The sequence below is a fragment of the Euprymna scolopes genome, chromosome 34 (genome assembly GCF_053919585.1).
Source record: "Euprymna scolopes isolate OS-2025 chromosome 34, ASM5391958v1, whole genome shotgun sequence".
Classification (NCBI taxonomy): domain Eukaryota; kingdom Metazoa; phylum Mollusca; class Cephalopoda; order Sepiida; family Sepiolidae; genus Euprymna; species Euprymna scolopes.
The window spans coordinates 34,111,071-34,138,415 of record NC_136515.1 but is presented as its reverse complement, the minus strand read 5'-3'; the positions used below and the strand labels follow the sequence as shown (position 1 = coordinate 34,138,415).

Genomic DNA, 27,345 nt, shown 5'->3' with positions numbered 1-27,345 from the left:
GCGTCAGTGTGGAAAGTGCAGAGAGAAGAGAACAGTTGGATTTGAGTTTGAGACTTTGGATCTGAGGTTGAGTTCAAATTTAACGTCAAGCTATTTCGGCACAGTGACAAAAATGGGTGACCGAGTAAGATTTAGCAGCGATATCCTGAGGCCATTTACTGGAGAAGGTGATGTGGTTGCGTGGCTTAACAAGCTGAAGTTGGTGGCAAGGCTGCAGAAGATCGAGGATGTAGCCACGTTAATACCAATGTATTTGGAAGGAAGTGCTCTAGCGGTCTATCTAGAAATGGGAGAGACGGATCAGGCCATTGCTGAGAGCATCGAAAACCGGTTAAAGACCGCATTTTCCGAGAACGCGTTTGAGGCTTACAACAAGCTCAAAAGAGTCACCTGGACTGAGGAGTCTGTGGACGTGTACGTGGCAGAGATAAGGCGACTAGCTGGATATGCCTTGAGAAGACTATAAAGCTGGCGCTTGTAACTGGTTTCCCTGATCGCATCTCCATGGAACTGCAACGACTTACTGATATTGAAACCATGGAGGTGGAGGAGATTCTAAGGCATGCTAGAGTTTTGGCGAAACAGTCCGGTGAGCTGGGGGCGGTCGCGGCTGCTGTGGCAAGCAGAAAGGAGCGACCAGTGATAAAGCAAGGCCGTGGATTTACCGGTAAATGCTTTCAATGTCAAGGACCACACCTGATGAGAGACTGTAGGGAGCCACGTCCAGACATTATCTGTTTTCGGTGTGGCCAAGTAGAGCACATTAGCAGGGATTGCCCTTCGCTTCTGGGAAACGAGTAAAGGGGTGCTATTGCGCCAGTAGTCACCCCTTTTATACTGAACAGGTGTATTAGTTTGTTGCCACAGTTAGTGATCACAATCAATGGAAAGAGGGCTAGAGCTCTTGTTGATACTGGATGTACAACAACACTTATTACTACGAGCGTCGCCAACTCTTGGAATGGAACCAGCAACGTTAGAGCGGTGGATGGCAGAGAAGTGGAATGCTGTGGAGAGGCCGATGCAGAGATTGTAGTAAGGAATATGCCATTGTGGCTAAGAGTGATCGTGCTTGATAGACTGGTTGCAGGAATTGATTTGGTGCTGGGCCTGGACGCAATAGACCAACTGGGAGGAGCTACTATTGCTAAAGGCCAGGTGAAGTTTGGCAATCAGAATGCACCGGGAATAACAGGAAGTGTAACCAGGGGTGATACCAACCAACCGTCGAAACCCCGTCCATGTCTGATTGAGGATGATGACTTTCGAGCCTGCTTCAATGGCGAAGAATGGATGGTAGAATGGCGATGGACCGTAGAGCCACCTGTATTGACGAATTGGGTCAGCTGCTACAAAAGCACACTGAAAGGAGCTGCGGAGCCGGAGTTTGAAAAAGAAGTTGAGAGATGGATAGATGAAGGAATATTAATGCCGTGGTCAGGGAAAGTTGAAGGAATTTTGCCACTCATGGCTGTGGTCCAACCTATTAAGAAGGAAGTTAGGCCAGTGTTAGATTTCCGTGAGCTGAACAAGTTTGTCGCTTGTCACACAAAGGACGGAATCAACGTGTGTGAAGAAGTCGTAAGGAAATGGAGGAGGATGAAGCAGGCAACTAAAATTGTGGACCTGAAGTCAGCCTACCTCCAACTTCATGTGGATGAGAAATTGTGGAAATATCAATTGGTAGAGTACAAAGGTCAAGTTTATTGTCTGACCAGATTAGGATTTGGTCTGAACTCCGCACCAAAGATAATGACGGCAGTTCTTAAGACAGTGTTGGCCAAAGACGATGCAGTCAAGAGAGGCACCTGCTCTTACATCGACGATGTACTAATGGACGAAACAGAGGTGACTGCAGAAAGGGTGAGAGAGCATATCAAAGCATATGGACTGACGACAAAACCGCCTGAGTCACTGGAAAACGGGATGGCTTTGGGATTTCGACTACAGAACAATAAGTCAGGAAAATTGATCTTTGGGCGAGGAAATGAGATCCCTGAAGCCAAGGTTGACCTAGCTAAGAGAGAGCTTTTCTCTATATGTGGAAAGCTGGTTGGCCACTACCCAATAGCTGGATGGCTGCGAACTGCGTGCAGTCTTATTAAAAGGCAGACTGGGACAGACAGTTGAGAAGATGCTTCTCATGATACAAGAAGTCATTGCAGAAGTGAAAAAAATGGACCCTGTGAGAGGAAAATGGCATGTAAAGGAGGGCCATGAAGGGGTGATATGGACTGATGCTAGCAATGTAGCATTAGGGGTATTATTGGAAATAGGAGAAGTGGCTGTTGAAGATGCTGCTTGGCTATGCAAAAAGGATGATAGCACCCATATCAATGTTGTGGAACTCGATGCTGTGATGAAAGGCATCAATCTGGTTCTAAAATGGGGGCTACAGATAGTGAACGTTAAAACAGACTCTGCAACAGTGGTGTCGTGGATTAAATCGGAGCTGTCTGGTGATAAGCGGATCAAAACCAAAGGAGCAGTGGAGATGCTTATCAAGCGTAGACTTGGAGCGCTGGGAGAGTTGGTTTGAGAATTCAAACTAAAGATAACTATTACCTTAGTTCCGTCACAAAAAAATAAAGCAGATGGGCTGACAAGAGTCAAGAAAGCCTGGCTACACAAGGAAAGAGACGGGGCTCCAGCATGTTGTGCAGTAGAGAATTTAAAAGACCTGCATAACCTGCATCATTTTGGAAAGGAACGGACCATTTACCTGACAAGAAAAATAAACCCACACATCACAATGCAAGACGTCCAAAAGGTGGTGGAACAATGTAGGGAATACCAATCAATCGACCCTGCACCGGCTAGACATGAAAAAGGGGAACTGCATGTTGAAGAGAATTGGTGGAGATTGGCCATTGACATCACACATTATCAACATGAACCGCATGTAACTATGATTGATTGTGGGCCTGGGAGAGTAGCGATATGGCGGAAAATCAAGAATGAAACAGCAGAAGAGGCAAAGAGAGTTGTCGAGGAGGTTTTTATGGAAAAGGGGCCAGTAGAAGAGGTGTTGGTGGATAATGGTACGTCTTTCCGCTCGGAAGTTTTTAGAGACTTATGTGTGAAGTGGAATGTGGGGCTATATTTTAGAGCTGCATACCGTCCAAGTGGAAATGGAATTATAGAGAGGCACTATCACACTATAAAAGCTGTGGCATCAAGAAGCCAAATTTTGCCCCAAGAAGCAGTTTTTTGGTACAATATGACGCCGAAGGCTGGTCAAGACGAAAATTGAGTGCCACACCGGTCTATTCAGAAATAAGCCAAATTACATGTTCTTGATTACTTACTGTTACTTAAAGCGCTCTCCATTGATCAACATGATCTCAATTAACACAAAAAGGATTTTCATTCTCTACTTCTGACTTTATTTTCTGACTATATTTTATTCTTTATTTTCTAGCTATATGTTCTTTGTGCTTATATATATTGTGGTTAAAAGTAAAGAACCTTACCTCATGCATCGTGTGGCTCGTGTTAGGAAAGAAAAAAAGAGAAAATAAAAATGTCCGCCTCCTGGTATTTATGGACTGAAAATCATGTGATGTGACGAGAGGGGGGAGGGGGTATGCAAATGAGATGTGGTTGGGTCTCTATAAAAGAGCCGTCTTCTTTATTTTGGGCATCAGTGTGGAAAGTGCAGAGAGAATAGTTGGATTTGAGTTTGAGACTTTTGATCTGAGGTTGAGTTCAAATTTAACGTCAATGTAATGTGTAAATAATTTCAAACTAAAATTCTTTTTTATAACAAAGAAATAGGGAGTACACATTTTTTCTTTTCTTAGGAATAAATATACACTTTGTTTTATTTATTTTTTTTTAGACCCCAATCTTATATGTGACATATCAACCCTCCTTTTCTTTTTCTTTTTTTTTTAATTTTTCCCATTTGTGTGTGCGGTAACCAACCATGTTTCCTTTTTTTCTTTACATGTTGTGTGTGTATGTGTGCCTCCAAGGATTGTATGTGTATGCGTGCCTCCAAGGTTTGTGTGTGTGTATGTGTGCCTCCAAGGTTCAGTAGTTTCATAGAAACAGAACAGTCATGGCAACCAAAACAATAACATGTTACTGCGATCTATAATGTGCATCAATGCATGTAATCTTATAATATCTACTTTAAGTATGCACTGTTCTTCTATAGCATCAAACCATGATCCATATTACAAGTGTGTGTGTGTGTGTGTGTGTGTAACATGTACAATAAACCTTTCAATAAACACATAACAGTTCTGTAAATGATCCATTACACCCAGTCCAACAAAACACCCCTCGCCGACGAGGAGACATATAAACAAGCATACTTTCAGCTGTGTTTCTTTGTTGCTAGTTCTGGCCGTTAGTTCACTCTTGTCTTGCTGATGCTAGGAAAATTCTTGTTATATTTTTAAACGTAGCTTTATTTTCAGATGCATGTCGAATCACACTGCCAGATTGTCTCTTTGGGATACATTTGATAACTTTTTACTTGATTATTTTGTGGACTGCATGTTTGAATATCCAGTCACTTGCTTCTCGACTCTCAGACTGACTAACCCTAACTCCTTGAATTTCATTATTATATAATAATCTCTTTTGTTTATTCCTAAAACTGGCCACTTTCAGTTCTAGTTCTGCCTCATCATTTAAATAATCATATTTAAATCAGCCAATGTTGTTATTGCTTATCATTTTAAATGTCGTTCTTGTCAAATATTTAATTTGTATTTGTTTTAAAAACTTCCTATTGCACATTCTTTAAGCTTAGCTGTGAAACCTATTTATCTAACCTACTCATTCTCAATACTGTGGAGCCCCAATCTGTTAGATTCCTCCACTTCGTGCTAAAAAATAATCCTAGGATTTTTTTTTTTTCACACCCCATCGAGCCAAGAAAAGGTCAGACCTCATCCACTATCCTTTTTTTCAAATTTGGTCAATCATTGATCGATTTCTATTTTACTCAGGACAGAATTCTTTTATAGCCCCCTGGCATCCTCTAGGAATGTGAGTCAACCCCAAATGTTCTATCAGCCATCCTTTATTGATTGAAATTCCTCTACGCCTTCTCTCTCCTCATGGCATTATCCAGGGATGTGAGTCAACTACTTCACAATCAAAGTCGTCTGGTCCATCAGCCACCGCTTTACTATTGTTAATCAGAGGCACCTGTTTTGCTTCATCGCACAATTCAATAAAATATTGTCTGGTCTGAAAGCGAGTAACATGTGAATAGAACACACGAAATGTAAAATGTAGCTTTATTATCTGATTTATGTCGGGTCGAGTTGCACTGTCGGATTGTCTCTTCTTGGGGTTACATTAGATAACTTTGTCTACTTTGGTTCCAGAACCGACTCTGTAATCATCTTGTAGACTGCATGTTTGAATGTCCCATCACCCGTTCTCTGATTCTCAGATTGACTAACTCATTCGATTCATCATTATCTATATTACCAACTAATTTTTTTTTTGTTTCTAAAACTTTGACCTCTTTCTATCTAAAAAAATTGCCAATTCTGTCATCTTTAACGTTTGTAGATCTGCGGAAGTGTTTGTCTGTAAATCCCTTTCTTGTCAAATGCTTATCTATTTCTTTCAAAAACTGTCTGAAGTATTTAAATGTAGCATTTCTCAGAAAATTACTATATTCAAATCTGACCCCTAAAATCGGCATGGAATATGTACCTACATTAAAGATGGTTTTCCATATGTTAGGGACATCTCCAGAGAAGATCCAAATTTGCCCTACATGTGCTTCAGAGTAGCACTTGCTCATAGCACAGCATTCATATTTGCTCTCTATCGACCCCATAACAGCAGAGTTTCTATCATTGAAAGTATCTCTGAAAAAATTGACCATATTCTGCCTCCGCTAACATTCATGTCTGTGGATACTTTGATGTTCACAACGTTGAATGGCTAGTCCACTCAAACAAGACTGATGATGAGGGGAGGTATTGTCATGATTTCTTGATTGCCATATGATCTTGTGCAAATTGTTCATGAACCCACTCGTATGCTCGATTCCAGTAGACAATATGCAAGTCTCCTTGACCTGTTTCTTACAACTTGCTCTGACATGTGCTCATCCTCTGTTCTGTCTCCATTGGGATTTTCCGATCACTCAGTTGTCTCAGTTAAGATAAAAACAAAATATATTAAGTCCTGATGTACCTCTCCATTGGGATGACTTTCAAACATTCATATCAGATCTACCTTTGCACTCCATGTTCAAACAGAATGTGTCCTCTAAAGTTTTAGACCTGACTGAATGATTAACTGCAGGTATAGACCGCTTCATACCCTCCAAAAATTCTAGCTAAAGCCCAACAGCCAGCCATGGTTCACTCCAGAATGTGCTGCCGCCATTGCGCACAGAAATCACTATTTCCATTGCTTCCAACATAATAGATGTTGTGAAACTAAAGCCACCTTTAGGAGTACCAGCAACCATTGTAAAAGAGTAATAAAGAATGCAAGAGATTGATATGCTCAGTATGTCATGTAGCAGAGCAGCAGCTTCCACCAGTTTTGGTGAATAAGGGTTCTGAACAGAAGCATGTCCTGTATTCCTAAATGAACCCGAGGTAATATCATTAGCATCTGCCAAGAACTTTGCAGCAAATTCTACCCTTTGTGATCAGGGTTGCCTACCCCCCTGTATTCCCTCCTGTGACTGAAAACACACTAAGCAACATACAAATTTCTGTACATAATTTGGCCAAACTTATCAAAAACCTTGATTCTAGTAAAGCAACTGATCCCAATCGCATTCCAGTTATAGTGCTCAAAAAACTTCAATCGGAACTAGCTCCCATACTTCCAAAGCTGTTTAAACGTTGTCTTAAAGAGAAATGCTTCTCAACACCCTGAAAAACTTCATCAGTCTGTCCTGTATTTAAAATTTTTAGTGATCGATCATCCCCTTCTCATTACAGACCAATCAGTCTCATGTGTGTCATGAGTAAGTTGCTGGAATCTATCATAAAGAAGTGGTCAACCACCTTAGTAAAAATAACAGTTTCCATTCTGAGAGATCTACAGCTGATATACGAACTGTTATATCACACAGGATTAGTGAATCACTCGATGGAGGCTTTGTCTCTAGAGCAATAGCTCTTGATATATCAAAGTCTTTTGAGAAAGTGTGGCATAAAGGTCTACTTCATAAGATCGCTAGCTATGGAATAGCCGGGAATGCCCTCAGTTATAAAATCCTTTCTCTCTGATAGGCTTATAAGAGTAGTTGTTGATAGGCAAAAATCAGAAACTCACTGTATTGATGCTGATGTCCCTCAGAGTTTCATTCTGGGTCGAACTATGTTCCTGATCTTTATCAACGATCTCCCAAATAACATTCTTAGGTCATTTGTAGACATTTATGCAGACGACACAACTATCTATGATGACATTTCAAATGTCAGCAAAGACAAAAATCTTTCTGATTCTCTCTCTTCTGATCTTGAAAACGTGGTGCAATGGAGAAAAAGGTGGTTGGTTAATTTTAATGCATCGAAAACCAAGTTTCTCTCCTTTCATCATAATCACTCTGATCCCCATCATGCCCCAATTGAAATGAATGGCAAAGCTCCGTGTCTTGGCATGCTTCTGGGATTAACATTCACTCCTGATCTGAAATGGAACACACACATCAAATAGGTTGCCAAATCACTGGAAAGATGGTTGGATCACTCTATTGCTCCAGTAAGTATCTCACTCCTGTGAGATCCTTATGTGATCCTCTATCTGTATAAAAGCCAGGTGCTCCCTTTAATGAAGTACTGTTGCCACATCATGGCAGGAACTGCTCTACATACCCTATCCTGCCTCGATAGAGTTCAAAACCGACTTCAAAACCTAGTAGGCAATGCCCTTTTTCTTCCCTGCAACCTCTTTCCCAAGAGACGTCACCAGCCTGTCTCTGCTCTATCATTATTTTCATGATAGGTGCTCGTCTGAACTCCAATCTATGGTCCTCACTTGCCAAACTTTCACAAAAAACACTCGACTAGCTAAAACCACTATATATGATTTCCCCACTCTCTATCTGTGTAAATGCAGATTCCATAAACAAAGCTTCTTTCTCAAAACTGCCTACTGGTATGCTTCCCGGTTAAATACAACATGGTAGCCTTCAAATCCAATGTAAACAAGTTCCTGTTAGGTCGTCCTCATAAATATTCAAATTCCATCCAATTGACATGATTAAGGATTACTTCACTATCACCTTACGTTCATTAGCCCTTATCCTCGAGTGGCCTTCTGGTCTTGATCAGTGGCGACTCCCAAGTAAAAAAAAAAAAAGAACTTTTGCATTTTTTTGTTACTATGTTATTATACTAGGGAAAGATCATGGTGTTACCCGAAAATCATAACACTAATGATACAATATCGGTGTGTGTGTGTGTGTATATATATATATATATATATATATATATATATATATATATATATATATATATATATATGCATGCATGCTAAGTAGTATAAAAGTCATTGCTAAGTCCGATATTATTCATTACAGCATTGCCCAGGAGTGATAATATTAATGTTTAGTATTACATTTGGTAAGTGTAAGCTTGTGCGTGTATGATTTTCTGCCTAAAAGTTAGAAGCTACACAAGATACAACCCCAGAAACCCGATAAGATATGTGCTTACCATTTTTTGCATTCATTTTTAATATTTTTCATCCCTTTTCTTTCATTCACTTCTAAATTCATTTTTTCATTCATCTGTTTCATTTTCATTCAATATTTTCAATTAAATGTTTTTCAGTTTTACATTTCTTTTTTTCTTTTTTTTTCTTTCACTTTTCAATAAACTTCTCCAATCATTTTTTCTTTATTCATTTTTTCATTAACTTAATTTCATTAATTTTTCTTTCATTTATTAATTGAATTTTCATTCATTGTTTTCACTCTTTTTTCATTTTTTCAATTCAGTTATTTTCATTCTTTTTGTTTATTATTTCATATTTTTCATCTATTTTTATTGATTCAGTTTTTATTCTTATTCTTTTCTGCATTATTTTGATTATCTTTCTTTTTTTTCATTAATTTTTTGCTTTCACTTTTTTAATTCATTTTTCCTTGGTCTTCATTGATGTTTTTCTTTAATTTTATATTAACTCAATTTTATTCATTTTTTCTTTCATTTTTTTTCATGTATTTTTTTTTTCATATTTATGTTTTACATATTTTCTTGATGAACTTAATTTGTTTTCTACATTCAATTTTTTTAATCGTTTTTATTCATTTCTCTACATAAGTTTTTTTCTAATAATTTGATAAAATTTTCTAGGAATATTGTTTAGTTTGTTATATTGAATTAACCATATTTTTTGCACCTTTTTTTGAGAAGTATGTGTTTATAGTTTTGTTGTGTGACATCCTAGGTGATCCCCACAAAAATATAAGTCCCATATCAATACTCTGAATGAGTATTCCAAAACAATGTTGCAGACATCCGAGATGAGCACCTCGATTATGTGGCATACCATATTAATATTGATACAAAATTAACATTTATATTTTGCTGGAATTTAACTTGAAATTCTGATATTTAACAGTGAAACACAAAATAAAACGATTGGCAAAAGAAATATAGACACACGGCAGTAATTAAAAATAAGAAACATGTTCAATTTTATAATGTAAAAATCATATGATTCAATACATATAATAATGCAAAATGTTTTCCCCAGGAAATCAAATATTGTCCACAAAACATAAAATTCCTTCATACATTCAATATTTTAAAGTTCACTTATTTGCATATAGTTTCTCTTATGTTTGAGACATATCCTTCTTTTTCTCAATCAAGTTTTTTCTGATTAAATCATTTATTGTTTTACAAAACGAAATGATCATCTGCTTATTCGAATTTTCTTTTTACTTTCTTACATCACATGCTTAATCCTCCTCCTCCTCCTCTTTCAACCGTATGTAATGCATGTTCATTTTCAAAGTTCCATTTTTTTGTTTTGATTTCTCTGACTTCATTTCAAACCTAATATTCATTTTATTTTTCATTCTCAACATGTCACATTTGTTTGACTTCTTGTGTTTCACATTACATGTGCTCCCCTCCTCTCTTGACGGGTCCCAGTGTTACTCTTTCAGTTTAAGTTTGGTTAGTGTTCCTCCTCCTCAGACCTCCAGCCAAGCAAACATCACCGTTTAATTTTGCCGATTTTCTTGGTTCCTTTATGTTTTCTGTTTTTGTTTTATTATTTTTACTTACTAGAAGTTCTTAAACAGTTGAATTTGCATTTATATTCTAATGCTTCTTATGGCCATACATTAAATTTATGGTAAGGTTTAAAAATATTATTTAAAATTAATGTTATATCACCTAAATTACTATTTTATTATTTTATAACTTGTGTAGAATCTGGTACAATAATTCGATATAATAATAAATTATGGACCGGAAAAATATATAGAACTTAATTTTTGTATAAAATTTCCACATGTCTAAATTCTACATGTGTTACTAATTTAGTTGGTTTCTGTAGTTTGAAAAAAATTTACGAATACCAATTCAAATTTTTGTATAAAATTTCCACATGTCTAAATTCTACATGTGTTACTAATTTAGTTGGTTTCTGTAGTTTGAAAAAAATTTACGAATACCAATGCAAATTTTTGTATAAAATTTCCACATGTCTAAATTCTACATATGTTACTAATTTAGTTGGTTTCTGTAGTTTGAAAAAAATTTACGAATACCAATTCAAATTTTTGTATAAAATTTCCACATATCTAAATTCTACATGTGTTACTAATTTAGTTGGTTTCTGTAGTTTGAAAAAAATTTACGAATACCAATTCAAATTTTTGTATAAAATTTCCACATGTCTAAATTCTACATGTGTTACTAATTTAGTTGGTTTCTGTAGTTTGAAAAAAATTTACGAATACCAATTCAAATTTTTGTATAAAATTTCCACATGTCTAAATTCTACATATGTTACTAATTTAGTTGGTTTCTGTAGTTTGAAAAAAATTTACGAATACCAATTCAAATTTTTGTATAAAATTTCCACATGTCTAAATTCTACATATGTTACTAATTTAGTTGGTTTCTGTAGTTTGAAAAAAATTTACGAATACCAATTCAAATTTTTGTATAAAATTTCCACATGTCTAAATTCTACATATGTTACTAATTTAGTTGGTTTCTGTAGTTTGAAAAAAATTTACGAATACCAATTCAAATTTTTGGATACCAGAATTAGTATCACAGAATAAATTGTATTTCCATAAAATATTAAACATTTTGTTACCTTTTTTGGAAATTCTTATGAGGATAAAATGTGGAAATTTCTGTGCAGCTTAATTGTCATATATAACTTATTATACATAAATTTGTATCTAATTCCACATATTTTTCTAGAAAAAGTTTTTCAAGATTATGGGAGGTGTAAGAAGCATAAAAACGATATAATTTTTTATGCTTTATTTTGATATTTCGAGCAGACCTCTGCTCTTTGTCACAAAATATAGTGAATTGAATCAGAATGAAAGACACTGAAAATATTGGAAATTTCATGTTTGGGTTGCATTCATTCCTTGCAAAAATGTTTCAACTTTTGCAGCCTATATCTATGTTTCTTTTCTGATCTGTTGAATTTTCTTTTCTTTTTTTACTTTTCAGTTTTGAAACCAAATGATCCTTTTATGTTCATTGGGGAGTGTCTCTCCTTTTATTGTTCCTTGTCGTCGCTTACCTATGGAAACTCTTCCGCTCTTTACATTACACTCAGGGGACAGAATATCTCACAGGACCATTACGAAATTGTTAATGCAACTACTATGAAGTTCAACATGTGCGTAACACATTTAAACCAGTCTGGTGCATACTTTTGTAAAATACGTAAGCAAATTGATAACAAGACAGAACTTCTTTACAGTGGACAAATTGTTTGTGTAGAAAGTAAGTAGTACATGTTGTGTTTGTTTTTTTAATTCTTTTAATTTTTATCCCAAACGATATTGTCACTAAAACCTAAGAGGCTGCTGTATTAGGAGTGAGATTTATAGAAGGCAACCTGGGAAGAGAGTTGTATGGAAAGATTTTTGCTCACATTACATTTAAATTTCTGCATATTGATACTGTCCAAGAAACTGTGAGCAAGACTGAAATTCCAAAGGTAAGTTGTTTAAGGACAGGTACAATCTGATTAGAAAATCTTTGTAACATTTTAGATAAAATGAAGAGGTCGCACATGTAACTTTTTCACCGATGAGCGATCAAGAACAAAATTAAATAGTCTTTTTAAAGATATTCTTTACCTTATTGCTTCTTTCATCGTCACTGCATTTCTCGAATGGCCGTCATCTTGTTTAGTGATCGGCGATCTTCTGTTTAGCTAAGACAAACAAATCTACTCCTACATAAAAATACAGACTTGTTGAGTTTTTGATGGTTTTATTTCGAGAGTTTACTCATTGAAAGAAAAACTAGAATTAATTGAGAGATGCAGATGGGCAGCGGCATATGTTAGAAATTCTGTTCTCTCACTCAAACACATGATGCCATTTCTACGGTCATATTTGTCGACACTTGTATTTCTAGGGAGTTGACCTTTAGTCGCTGTTTTAAACAGGTTACCTGTCACTAAGTACATTTCCGTTTGCCACTAGATTATCCTAACATGTTACCCTCACCAAAATTCACACTAGCTAACTCAATTACTACTTACTGGTGTAGGGTTTCAATATATAACAAATGGACCTCTATAGTGAAGAGGTGGGATTTTGCTGTTAGACAGGTGAAATTGAGTATTTTCATTGAAGATGTATTTTTGCCAATGTGCAATAAGTTCTGCCCAGCTCTAGCTGCTGTCAGTCTACTGCAGAGTTGCATCCCTTTGCTTCTTTCATAAACTGACAGAATGTATTCTGATGAGCCTGCATAATGATAATTTCCAATACAGGCTTATCTATCTTTTAAATGTGGCCATAATGGAAGAAAAAAGAAAGAAGAAATCCGAGGAACATTTGTACATATATGTTAAATATTTGTTCTGTACATTCTGCATCCTAAGTGACCTTGACCAATTCCATCATGGTTGAAATTTTGACGGAATTTCAACTTTTAGTTTTTCTAAATTTAATATTTAGATTTGATGCCTTTTATTAACAGTGACCAGCATGCATCATTTCAGCATCATTTTAGCATCATTTCAGCATCATTTTAGCATAATTTCAGCATCATTTTAGATGAACAGTTTTTGAATTATGAACGTTTCCATGGCAAAACTCTGGGAATACTTCATACAAATATGGAAAAGTAAGCTCCAGTTATGTCCCACCCTTATATTGTCAGGCAGAGCTATACAGTTTCACAATAGACTTATGTTCTTATCTTATACATATATACAAGATATTTAACATGAAATAAATAACCAAAATCCATGGATAATTACGTTTATATCAAAACTTTCATTTTGCAATTTTATTCTTTAGACAACAAAAAAAAACAATTCTATGAATATATAATATTAGCAGGACTGATTTCACTACAAATGCATGCAACTGCTTCAACACAAGTTTGGCCAGCTTAGCACGAAGTAAGATGAATGAATTATGAATGAATTATGTATTAAAAAAAGCCAAAATTTCTTATTTTTATTCAGCATTTTTTTTTTTTTTTACATAGGCATCACCACTTATCAAGGCCAGGAGGCCACTCGAGGATAAGGGTTAAAGAGTGTACATTAGAAATTGGGCAATATAGTAATCGTTAATAATGGCATTCCATTTTCAATGTTAAATTCCAGACTTCAACTGAGAATTAATAATTAATGCTTGACGATGCTTGTTTGTATGCACCAACTCAAACTATGGTCTTAACTATCTGTTCACAATATGAGACCAGGACCCTGCACGAGAGACTGATCTTGAAGAATGAACCTTTTGTGGTCCTATACACTAGGATTGTGCTGGATAGAGTCACCACTGTGTCTTAAATAAAGATCTTGCATAGAGACACTTTGGAGTTTCTGTTGGAAATTTTAAATCAACAAGTAAAACAGTCTGCATGGTTGACTCTTGCTTGAAAAGTTTGGAGCTATTGAACATGGCAAATATGCTACTACCAAAATATCTAGTTTTGTTTCAAGAAACCATTTTTGCTATTCACAAAAGCTTTTGGCAAAAAACAGTTGCTTTTTTTCAACACATTGGCAATGTGTTGGTATCATCAGAAAGTAAAGTCCAAATAAAAAATTCCGAACCATTATGTTTTCCTCGCAATTCTCATTATCAGAATCCAACTCACATTTGACAGAACTCCTTCCTGCCAAAGGATCCAAAGAAAGAATTCCGAACTGTTATGTTCTACCTCTTACAATTCTCAGTATCAAACACATCTGTCAGAAACTTACTTCTACCAAAGAGATGCACTCTCTCTCTGACACACAGGATTTTTATTTGAAAACTAACTGCATTTCATTTGCATATTTCCCCCAAATCTCATTATCTCACGTGACCACCAGTCCATAAATAGCAGGAGCGGCCATTTTTTTTTTTTTTATCTGAAACGGACAGCACATTGTACACGGTCAGGTTCGTGCTACTTTTTAACCACATTCTAACCAAAAAATACTCATACTCAGAAGATTATATTACATTTGCAAGGATAATGAAAAATTAAAATTTAGCGAACTTATTTCAAATATATATATTATTTTTAATTGGATTTTATTATTGAGATGAGTATTATTTATTAATTTATTTATTGCGGACTATTATCCTCATCTTTATTAGACGTTGTTTCACAATGTTTTGGCCAACTATTACTCTGGTCTTCGTTCCGTCATGGTTACCACCTAATGAAGGAATAGTTGGCTAAAATGTTGTGAAACAACAACTAAGAAAGATGTAAACAAATTATTCCAAATATATTCAGAAGTCTAATATTTGTGCAAGGTATTACACCATTGAGAGATACTAAATTAAGATCATGTTTATTATCAAAATTAGAACCAGATTCTTAGTTAACATCACAACATATAGCAGAAGAATGTCAGTGTATAATAAGTCTATGACACTGCAAAAATTAAGGAAAGGTATTTCACACGTGCATTTAATTGAAAGCAAATATAGCCTTCTCAAACTTATTATGCTTACCCCCCTCCCTCCTGAACATTTTCTGACTAAATATTGCATTATTTATATTTTAATACCTCAACCCTTCAATTTCTATTCATGATGATTAGGGTTTGTTTAATTTTCAGCTTGTATATTGATTGATTATATTATTGATTGATTATATTATTGATTGATTATATTATTTCTTAAAATTTTATCTTTTTCAGAAATGCTGGTTCCAATTCCTGAACATTCCATCCAGTGCATTGTTATGAACTGGCAATTTATGAATTGTACTTGGAGTTTAGGAGAGACATATAAAGACCGTAAAAAAATTGAAGTTAACCTAACATTTCTGATACTGTAAGTACAATTTTTCTTAATTTTTGAAGATGAGTTATACTTGTTGGATTGTTTGTTTTCTAGTTTTTTTTGTTTTTTTTTAAATTTAATAATTTTTATTATGTTAATGTTACTTTACTTATATCTGAGACAAATGCAAGAGAAATATCTTGGTAAGAAGAAGCACCTGTATTTTTGTTTTTGTTGATTTGGAGAAAGGTTTTGACAAAAGTGCCAAGAGAGGTTGTCTGGCGAGTTTTGTATAAATTAAGGGCAAACCAATGGTTTGTGAAGGCTGTTCAACACACAGTATGGAATGCTTGAAAGTGAGAGCTTTAATAGAAATCCTATTATTCATATGGGTTGTCTGGAAGAGGTGCTTTATGCTGATGCTATTGGTGCCTATGAAACAATGGAAGGTCCACTGGTTGAGTGAAAAACTTGGATGAAAGCTAAAGAAAGTACAGATTTGAGAATGGATTTTACCAAGAGAAAAGTGATGATCAATTGCGTTGAAAAGCCCCACAAAAGCATAAAGTTTCTCTGTTCAGTCTGTGGAAAGGGAGTTGGTAACAACTGAATTTTTTTGTTGTAGTACTTATAAGCATTGGATACACCAGAAATGCAGTGGAATTACAAGTAAATTGAGAGAAGATAAACAGTTTGTGTGGAAGAAATGTCAAACAATGGAAACTGATAAGTGCAGAGGTTGAGAAAGTATATTTGAATGTTAAGGATGTTGGGAATTTTTATTTTTACTAATACCATTGGAACATGGGGGGGGTCTGCTGTTAGTAGGATTGCAAGAGTTAGTAGTGGGTGAAGTAAGTTCAGGAAACTTCTGCCGTAAATAAAGAAAAAAAGATGTCAAACAAAATCAAGAAGGCCTTTGAGAGAAGCTCAGTCATTGGCCAATGTAAACATTAACTTATAAGCGAGTAATAACAAATGAATTTTATTTGTTAGAAAGTTAGAGTAAACACTCTAAAAATAAAACCCAATAACAAAACATCTGTACATTTAGCTTGATGACTGCCTTCAAGAATGAAACATGGATGCCTCTGTGTGGTGTAAGTGCAAAGATATATTTACATACTACTGTCTGTCTGTCTGTCTGTCTCTCTCTCTCTCTCTCTATATATATATATATATATATATATACACTAACTAGAAGAAATAAAATTTTAGTTGTAAGAGAGACAATTTTTTATATTATTTAACAAATATGAATTATTCCCCTTACTGATTTTGATATTTTGATAATAATTGAAAATGTTGCCTATATGGAGCTACATAATTTTAAAAAATAAACTGTAGTAAAGTACATCATCATAGTGTCAATAACATTTTATAATAATAAATTATGTTTGCCTCGTCTAAATCAAGTCTATAACTGAAACTTCATCACTACCTACATTACAATTCTCACTAAGTTTTTTGTCTTTTATTTATTAATATTAGATATTCCAAACTAAAATTTTATTTTCATTATATTTAAACTAGTGATGGGACGATTCCAATATTTTTCCCGATTATGATATTAATTCCATACTAAATTTTCGATTCCGATACAATTACAGATTGCGATTCTTTATAAATCTGTAAATATTTAAATATAGGGTTGTTATTTTTTTCTGATTACCGTAAAAATGCTATATGTGCAGATATTTTCTTAAACGAAAAAATACACTAGTAAGAATCATCTATCGATCGTAGTTTTACTAGTCGTTAAAAGCCAATAAATATTTATTAGTTTATAATTATTACCGGTAAAGATAGATTTTGCTTTAAACAAATTCAAATAATAAAAACAATTAAAAGAATTGTTTTGGCATCTGAAAATATGCACAAATTTTTCCAATACTGATTCCCCTAAATGTTCCAATTTTTCTGATTTATCGTCCCAACACTAAACACTTGTGAACACATATCATTGCAAAACATAAAAAATTGAACTACAGGGTGGAACGATGAAATTATCGCCCTAAAGAAAACAACACTGTAGCTTTATTTTAAAATTTTCATTGAAAAAATCAATTCAGTTAATTTGATTATGTAGTAGAGCTGACATCTATTCAATGTAGCTGTATTCAGCCTCAATCATTGCCTTGATATGGGTGTGGAACTGGGAGCATGCCTTTTACACAAGAGTTTGCGGGAGCTTGGTGAATACTTGAGAGATGGTGGCGATCAAACTGGTTTTGTTATTGTAGGAGGTCATGTTGGTGATGTTCTTGACGTATGACCAAATGAAGTAGTCCAGCAGGTTCAGGTCGGGGGAGGAGTGTGGTCAGTGAGAGAAGTGTACAAAGTTGTAGCACTCCTTCCGAAGCCAAGCCTGAATATCTTTGGACTTGTGGGCTGGCACCATCCTGCTGCCACACCCAGGGTCTGCCAGAAGCCACCTGATTGCACCAGGGGATAACCACACTCTTCACATCCAGGGACACTTTGGTGTTGGCTATCAAGCCGACTTCGAAGATGTGAGGTGGCATGATGTGAGACTCACTTGAAACCACACCAAAGACCATAACTATAGAAACTTTGTTGTCATCACCCTTGGCACGTCCGTTATTCGTGGCAATCTAACGATGCATTTTGAGGGTGCTGGCAATTGTCCTGTTATCATAACTTGGATCGGTAGAGAGCATGAGTTGTACAGCAGCACATCTTCGATCTCGCTCGTTGAGCATTGTGTCACTTTCAGACATGATAAAAGGCTCCTATCGCTGTTGGTATTTGTACACAACTGGCCAACTAGCAAAGGGTCTGCAACAAAAAAAGAAAACCGGTTTTCATCAAACGGAAATGGAATTATGTTGTCTTTTCTAGTGCGACAATTTTATCATTCCACCCTGTACCAAGTTTATTTTGGTAGTTCAATTAGCCACCAGATTATAAGCATTCAAAATTTATTGGAAATCAGAAAATTTACCATCTAGTGAATTTAATTTTCACAGCTTCAACATTGCATCTTAATGATTCGTAGCACAGTAGAGATTAAGGTTGGATTGTTTTTTAATCTACTTAAATTTAAAACGCACTGTGTGTTCATTTCTTATGGACTCCAAAACAGCTGATCTGATGTTTTTGAAATTGCACACAAATGAACTTTATGTATCTGGGAGTTTTCTTAGATAGGTTTTTGAATCTGAAAAAGAAAGTGCTTAAAAAAATCAATAACCAAAAAAATCCAGTTAAAGAAGGAACAGTATGATTTTGACTAAAGTTAACACCCTAATACAGCCGAACATCATAAGTGCATTTGAGAAGTTTTATCACCACACAAGCAGAAGATTCTTTGATAAGACAAGGGCGTGTTCAAAATGGATATTTCTGTTTTGAGTACGATTGAACCATGATATTTGACTTTTGCATTTTAAACAGTAATTCAAACCATTATATAAATATAATTTTATCAAATCAACACTAGGTTCTCTACAGTGCAATGTAGACTACAATGTATTCTGGATTAAGTATCTGTGAGAAAGTATATGAAGTTTTCTCCCAGTGCACTGTGGTGGGTTTCCAACGGGCAGGCAATCAATCAGTGTGATTGAGAAATGGACGATTTCACCAATATCAATAACAATAAAAGTATTGGAAGGGTGAAACATTCCTCGATCTTCATTCAATCCAGGATAACGTCGGATCTCCATGCTAGTAGTAAATAGTAAAAGATTCAGATATGCACTGTATAAAAAGATTCAGATATGCACTGTATAAAAAGATTCAGATATGCACTGTATAAAAAGATTCAGATATGCACTGTATAAAAATAACCTAAAACTCAAGTTGATGAACGAGCAAAAATCTCTCTAGTATTTCATTTACTAGTTTTGTTTTGAAGAAGGAATACATATGACTAAGTCAAATCCAAATTTTATTCTCATTAGATCCAATTTTTGCCCTTCATGTGGACACAATGATACTAAATTTATTCTCGACACCAACTTATGATTTTTTAGAATTCTAGAAAATTTATTCTTATTTTTTTCTCTTATCAAGACTCAAAGACCACTCGAGGATAAGGGTGTACAGTAGTCATCAAGACAACAGTGTAATAATCGTAAGTCGTGGGAATTTGGTATAAGCTGTGACAGCATACTCCATTCATGTCATGTCATCTTATATCAGGATTGCATCAGAAGTGAGATAATCGCTACTGGAGTGATAGAATGATCCAACCATTTTTTCAGCAACAGATTTTATGTATGTGCTCCATTTCAGATCAGGAATGAAGGTTAGAACCAGACGTTTGTCAAAGCATGGTGCTTCTCTAAGACAAGAGCCATTCATTACAGTTGGGACCAGATGAGGGTCAGAGCATTGATGGTGGAAAGAGAGAAGCTTGGTTTTAGATGCATTAAAATTAACCATCTCTTTCTCTATTGCATCACGTGCTCAAGATCAGAAGAGACAATCAGAAAGATCTTGGTCATTACTGGCCTTTGAAGTGTTGCTGTAGATCGTAGTGTTGTTTGCATAAATGTCTACGTATGATCTAAGAATGTAATTTAAGAGATCATTGATGAAAATCAGGAAGAGAGTTGGGCCCAGAATGGAACCCTGAGGGACCCCGGCATTGATACTATGAGCTTCTTATTTCAGTTGCATTATGGGAACCTTCTGAGTTTTATTCTTTTTCACTGATCACTTAAAAAATAATTCTCTACTAGGGGTATGGGGGGGGGTGGAGAATATGGTTTTAGTTGTGCTCCAGATTTTTTTCAGTGTTCATTTAAAAATAATTTCTCGTCTGGAGGGGAGTTAGACTTGCTTTTAGTAGTGCTCTAGAGGCCTCCTTAATTTTAGTTCTTTCAGTAGTGCTCTGTAGGCTCTTTGAGTTTCTTCATTGCTCACTTAAATAAAAAAAATTCCCTTCAGCGGGGTGTGTAAAAACTGTGTTTTAGTAGTGCTCTGGGGACCTTCTTACTTTTATTTGATGTTTTCAGTAGCAATTTGGAGACCTCCTGACTTATATTTTTCAGTGCTCACTTAAAAAATAATTTCTTATAGCAGGGGTTAGAAACTTAGTTTTAGTAGTGCAATAATGCAGTAAGCCACTTAAAAACATGGTAGTTTCTAAATACAAATGGTATGTGTTATTATATAAGTTTACTCTTATTAAAAATGTTAGTTGAACATTTTATGTTTATATTATTAATTGCTAAATAATAGATAAATTTATTTTTTAAATGCAACAAAAATAAATCCAGGGTGATTTTTAGATTTAATTTAAATTCAATTTTTATATTTTATTTTGTAAAGTTTGTAAAAGTACACTTTTAAAATTGATAAATTTCAAATGAAATCTTGTACCTTAATTTTTAAAGTATGTATAAAAAACATTCCTTTTTACCATTTTCATTGCCTTGCAAGAAATGATTTTCTAACTTGTATATATATAATAATGTATTTAAAAATAAATATTAACAATTATTTTTTTACCTACAGACACTAGAGTTTTATGCTTACACAATTATCAGTGTAGGAAGTGACAATTACTGACAGTCAGGAGTCAACTTTAACTCTGTTAGCTAACATTCTACCTCCAATCTACCAGCAATTAACCCAAGTATTGAGGAAATCAAAACCCTATAAATGTCAAGTCAGCATAAACATTGCCAAAATATAGTAAAGCATAGAAAGTCAGAGCATTGCATTTTACACTTAGGTTGCCCACTTTTTCTTAATTCTCTAAAGAGGGCTCAATTTAAATATCTGGAAGGGGCATTTTATAATAATATTTTTATAAACAATATGAACAATTATTTTTATAACTATAGACACTAGTGTTAAATGCTTACACAAGCATCAGTGTATGAAGTGACAATTACATTGCATGTAATGTTTGTATATATATGTACACTTTTACACAACCATTTTGATTATATTTTTTTACATGTTTGTTTCAGTAACAGATATAAGCCAGAACAATGTCCAAAACTATTGCAAACTTCATGTCAGTGGGATCAAGATAATGTCGATTTAAAAATGAGCATGACTGTCAATTTGACAGTCTCTCATAAGAGCCGACCATGGAAAAAAATGATCACGACTTTTGAGCTACCTCGGCATAAAACAGGTGACTATTTTATCATTGATAAGTTGTTCCTATCAGATATATGCATCATTAATAAACAGTAATCTTCAATGTATTACTTTATAATTTTCAATGCATTACTACACAATTATTTTTTATTCATTCTAAACAATTATTTTTTATTCATTACTAAACAATTATTTTTTATTCATTCTAAACAATTATTTTTTTATTCATTCTAAACAATTATTTTTTTATTCATTACTAAACAATTATTTTTTATTCATTACTAAACAATTATTTTTTAATCATTACTAAACAATTTTTTATTCATTACTAAACAATTTTTTATTCATTACTAAACAATTATTTTTTATTCATTACTAAACAATTATCTTTTATTCATTACTAAACAATTATTTTTTATTCATTCTAAACAATTATTTTTTATTCATTCCAAACAATTATTTTTTATTCATTCCAAACAATTATTTTTTATTCATTCCAAACAATTATTTTTTATTCATTCCAAACAATTATTTTTTATTCATTCCAAACAATTATTTTTTTATTTATTACTACACAATTATTTTTTATTCATTCTAAACAATTATTTTTTATTCATTCTAAACAATTATTTTTTATTCATTCCAAACAATTATTTTTTATTCATTCCAAACAATTATTTTTTATTCATTACTACACAATTATTTTTTATTCATTCCAAACAATTATTTTTTATTCATTCCAAACAATTATTTTTTTATTTATTACTACACAATTATTTTTTATTCATTACTAAACAATTATTTTTTATTCATTCTAAACAATAATTTTTTATTCATTCCAAACAATTATTTTTTATTCATTCCAAACAATTATTTTTTTTATTCATTACTACACAATTATTTTTTATTCATTACTACACAATTATTTTTTATTCATTCTAAACAATTATTTTTTATTCATTACTACACAATTATTTATTTATTTATTACTACACAATTATTTTTTATTCATTACTACACAATTATTGTTCATTCATTCTAAACTATTATTTTTTATTCATTACTGCACAATTATTTTTTATTCATTACTACACAATTATTTTTTTATTCATTACTACACAATTATTTTTTATTTATTACTACACAATTATTGTTTATTCATTACTACACAATTATTTTTTTATTCATTCTAAACAATTTTTTTTTATTCATTACTACACAATTACTTTTATTCATTCTAAACAATTATTTTTTATTCATTACTACACAATTATTTTTATTCATTCTAAACAATTATTTTTTATTCATTACTACACAATTATTTTTTATTCATTACAACACAATTACTTTTATTCATTACTACACAATTATTTTTTATTCATTACTACACAATTATTTTTTATTCATTACTACACAATTATTTTTTATTCATTCTAAACAATTATTTTTTATTCATTACTACACAATTATTTTTTATTCATTACTACACAATTATTGTTCATTCATTCTAAACTATTATTTTTTATTCATTACTACACAATTATTTTTTATTCATTACTAAACAATTATTTTTTATTCATTACTACACAATTATTGTTCAGTCATTCTAAACTATTATTGTTTATTCATTACTACACAATTATTTTTTATTCATTACTAAACAATTATTTTTTATTCATTACTACACAATTATTGGTCATTCATTCTAAACTATTATTTTTTATTCATTACTGCACAATTATTTTTTATTCATTACTACACAATTATTTTTTATTCATTACTAAACAATTATTTTTTATTCATTACTAAACAATTATTTTTTATTCATTACTAAACAATTATTTTTTATTCATTACTAAACAATTATTGTTTTTTCATTAATAAACAATTATTTTTTATTCATTCTAAACAATTATTTTTTATTCATTACTAAACAATTATTTTTTATTCATTCTAAACAATTATTTTTTATTCATTACTACACAATTATTGTTCATTCATTCTAAACAATTATTTTTTATTCATTACTAAACAATTATTTTTTATTCATTACTAAACAATTATTTTTTATTCATTACTAAACAATTATTGTTCATTCATTCTAAACAATTATTTTTTATTCATTACTAAACAATTATTTTTTATTCATTACTAAACAATTATTTTGTATTCATTACTACACAATTATTTTTTATTCATTACTACACAATTATTTTTTATTCATTACTAAACAAGTATTTGTTATTCATTACTACACAATTATTGTTCATTCATTCTAAACTATTATTTTTTATTCATTACTACACAATTATTTTTTATTCATTCTAAACTATTTTTTATTCATTACTACACAATTATTTTTTATTCATTACTACACAATTATTTTTCATTCATTACTACACAATTATTTTTTATTCATTACTACACAATTATTTTTCATTCATTACTACACAATTATTGTTTATTTATTCTAAACAATTATTTTTTATTCATTACTACACAATTATTGTTCATTCATTCTAAACAATTATTTTTTATTTATTACTACACAATTATTTTTTATTCATTCTAAACTATTATTTTTTATTCATTACTGCACAATTATTTTTATTCATTACTACACAATTATTTTTCATTCATTACTACACAATTATTTTTATTCATTACTAAACAATTATTTTTTATTCATTACTACACAATTATTTTTTATTTATTACTACACAATTATTTTTATTCATTACTACACAATTATTTTTTATTTATTACTACACAATTATTTTTTATTTATTACTACACAATTATTTTTTATTCATTCTAAACAATTATTTTTTATTCATTCTAAACAATTATTTTTTATTCATTACTAAACAATTATTTTTTATTCATTACTAAACATTATTTTTCATTCATTACTGCACAATTATTTTTATTCATTACTACACAATTATTTTTTTATCATTCTAAACAATTATTTTTCATTCATTACTACACAATTATTTTTATTCATTACTACACAATTATTTTTTATTTATTACTACACAATTATTTTTTATTCATTCTAAACAATTATTTTTTATTCATTCTAAACAATTATTTTTTATTCATTCTAAACAATTATTTTTTATTCATTACTACACAATTATTTTTATTCATTACTACACAATTATTTTTTATTTATTACTACACAATTATTTTTTATTTATTACTACACAATTATTTTTTATTCATTCTAAACAATTATTTTTTATTCATTCTAAACAATTATTTTTTATTCATTCTAAACAATTATTTTTTATTCATTACTAAACAATTATTTTTTTATTCATTACTAAACATTATTTTTTATTCATTACTGCACAATTATTTTTTATTCATTACTACACAATTATTTTTTATTCATTACTACACAATTATTTTTTATTCATTACTACACAATAATTTTTTATTCATTCTAAACAATTATTTTTTATTCATTACTACACAATTATTTTTTATTCATTACTACACAATTATTTTTTATTCATTACTACACAATTATTTTTTATTCATTACTACACAATTATTTTTTATCATTACTACACAATTATTTTTTATTCATTACTACACAATTATTTTTTATTCATTACTACACAATAATTTTTTATTCATTCTAAACAATTATTTTTTATTCATTACTACACAATTATTTTTATTCATTACTACACAATTATTTTTATTAATTACTACACAATTATTTTTTATTTATTACTACACAATTATTTTTTATTCATTACTACACAATTATTTTTTATTCATTACTACACAATAATTTTTTATTCATTCTAAACAATTATTTTTTATTCATTACTACACAATAATTTTTTATTCATTACTACACAATTATTGTTTATTCATTAATAAACAATTATTTTTTATTCATTACTACACAATTGTTTTTTATTCATTACTACACAATTATTTTTTATTCATTACTACCCAATTATTTTTTATTTATTACTAAACAATTATTTTTTATTCATTACTACACAATTATTTTTTATTCATTACTACACAATTATTTTTTATTCATTACTACACAATTATTTTTTATTCATTACTACACAATTATTTTTTATTCATTACTACACAATTATTTTTTATTCATTACTACACAATTATTTTTTATTCATTACTACACAATTATTTTTTATTCATTACTACACAATTATTTTTTATTCATTACTACACAATTATTTTTTATTCATTACTACACAATTATTTTTTATTCATTACTACACAATTATTTTTTATTCATTACTACACAATTATTTTTTATTTATTACTAAACAATTATTTTTTATTCATTACTACACAATTATTTTTTATTCATTACTACACAATTATTTTTTATTCATTACTACACAATTATTTTTTATTCATTACTACACAATAATTTTTTATTCATTACTACACAATAATTTTTTATTCATTCTAAACAATTATTTTTAATTCATTACTACACAATTATTTTTTATTCATTACTACACAATTATTTTTTATTCATTACTACCCAATTATTATTTATTTATTACTAAACAATTATTTTTTATTTATTACTAAACAATTATTTTTTATTTATTACTACCCAATTATTTTTTATTTATTACTACCCAACTATTTTTTATTTATTACTAAACAATTATTTTTTATTCATTCTAAACTATTATTTTTTATTCATTACTGCACAATTATTTTTTATTCATTACTACACAATTATTTTTTATTCATTACTACACAATTATTTTTTATTTATTACTACACAATTATTTTTTATTCTATTACTAAACAATTATTTTTATTCATTACTACACAATTATTTTTTATTCATTCTAAACAATTATTTGTTATTCATTACTACACAATTATTTTTTATTCATTCTAAACTATTATTTTTTATTCATTACTGCACAATTATTTTTTATTCATAACTACACAATTATTTTTTATTCATTACTACACAATTATTTTTTATTTATTACTACACAATTATTTTTTATTCTATTACTAAACAATTTTATTCATTACTACACAATTATTTTTTATTCATTCTAAACAATTATTTTTATTCATTACTACACAATTATTTTTTATTCATTCTAAACTATTATTTTGTATTCATTACTGCACAATTATTTTTTATTCATTACTACACAATTATTTTTTATTCATTACTACACAATTATTTTTTATTCATTCTAAACTATTATTTTTTATTCATTAGTACACAATTATTTTTTATTCATTACTACACAATTATGTTTTATTCATTCTAAACAATTATTTTTTATTTATTACTGCATAATTATTTTTTATTCATTACTACACAATTATTTTTTATTTATTACTACACAATTATTTTTTATTCATTACTGCACAATTATTTTTTATTCATTACTACACAATTATTTTTTATTTATTACTACACAATTATTTTTTATTCATTCTAAACTATTATTTTTTATTCATTACTGCACAATTATTTTTATTCATTACTACACAATTATTTTTTATTCATTACTACACAATTATTTTTTATTTATTACTACACAATTATTTTTTATTCTATTACTAAACAATTATTTTTTATTCATTACTACACAATTATTTTTTATTCATTACTAAACAATTATTTTTAGTTCATTACTACACAATTATTTTTTATTTATTACTACACAATTATTTTTTTATGCATTCTAAACAATTATTTTTTATTAATTCTAAACAATTATTTTTTATTAATTCTAAACAATTATTTTTTATTCATTCTAAACAATTATTTTTTATTCATTACTAAACAATTATGTTTTATT

General features: G+C 30.7%; 1 protein-coding gene across 1 annotated transcript in view; it reads left to right on the top strand.

Annotated features, from left to right (window-relative positions):
• Positions 1-27,345, top strand: part of LOC145259171 (uncharacterized) — a 161,403-nt gene that overhangs the window by 24,929 nt on the left and 109,129 nt on the right. Inside the window, exons 3-5 of the mRNA XM_080116913.1 lie at positions 11,661-11,939; positions 15,328-15,463; positions 21,361-21,530. Coding sequence (XP_079973039.1) covers positions 11,661-11,939; positions 15,328-15,463; positions 21,361-21,530 — 585 coding nt within the window. The remainder of the gene's footprint in view (positions 1-11,660; positions 11,940-15,327; positions 15,464-21,360; positions 21,531-27,345) is intronic.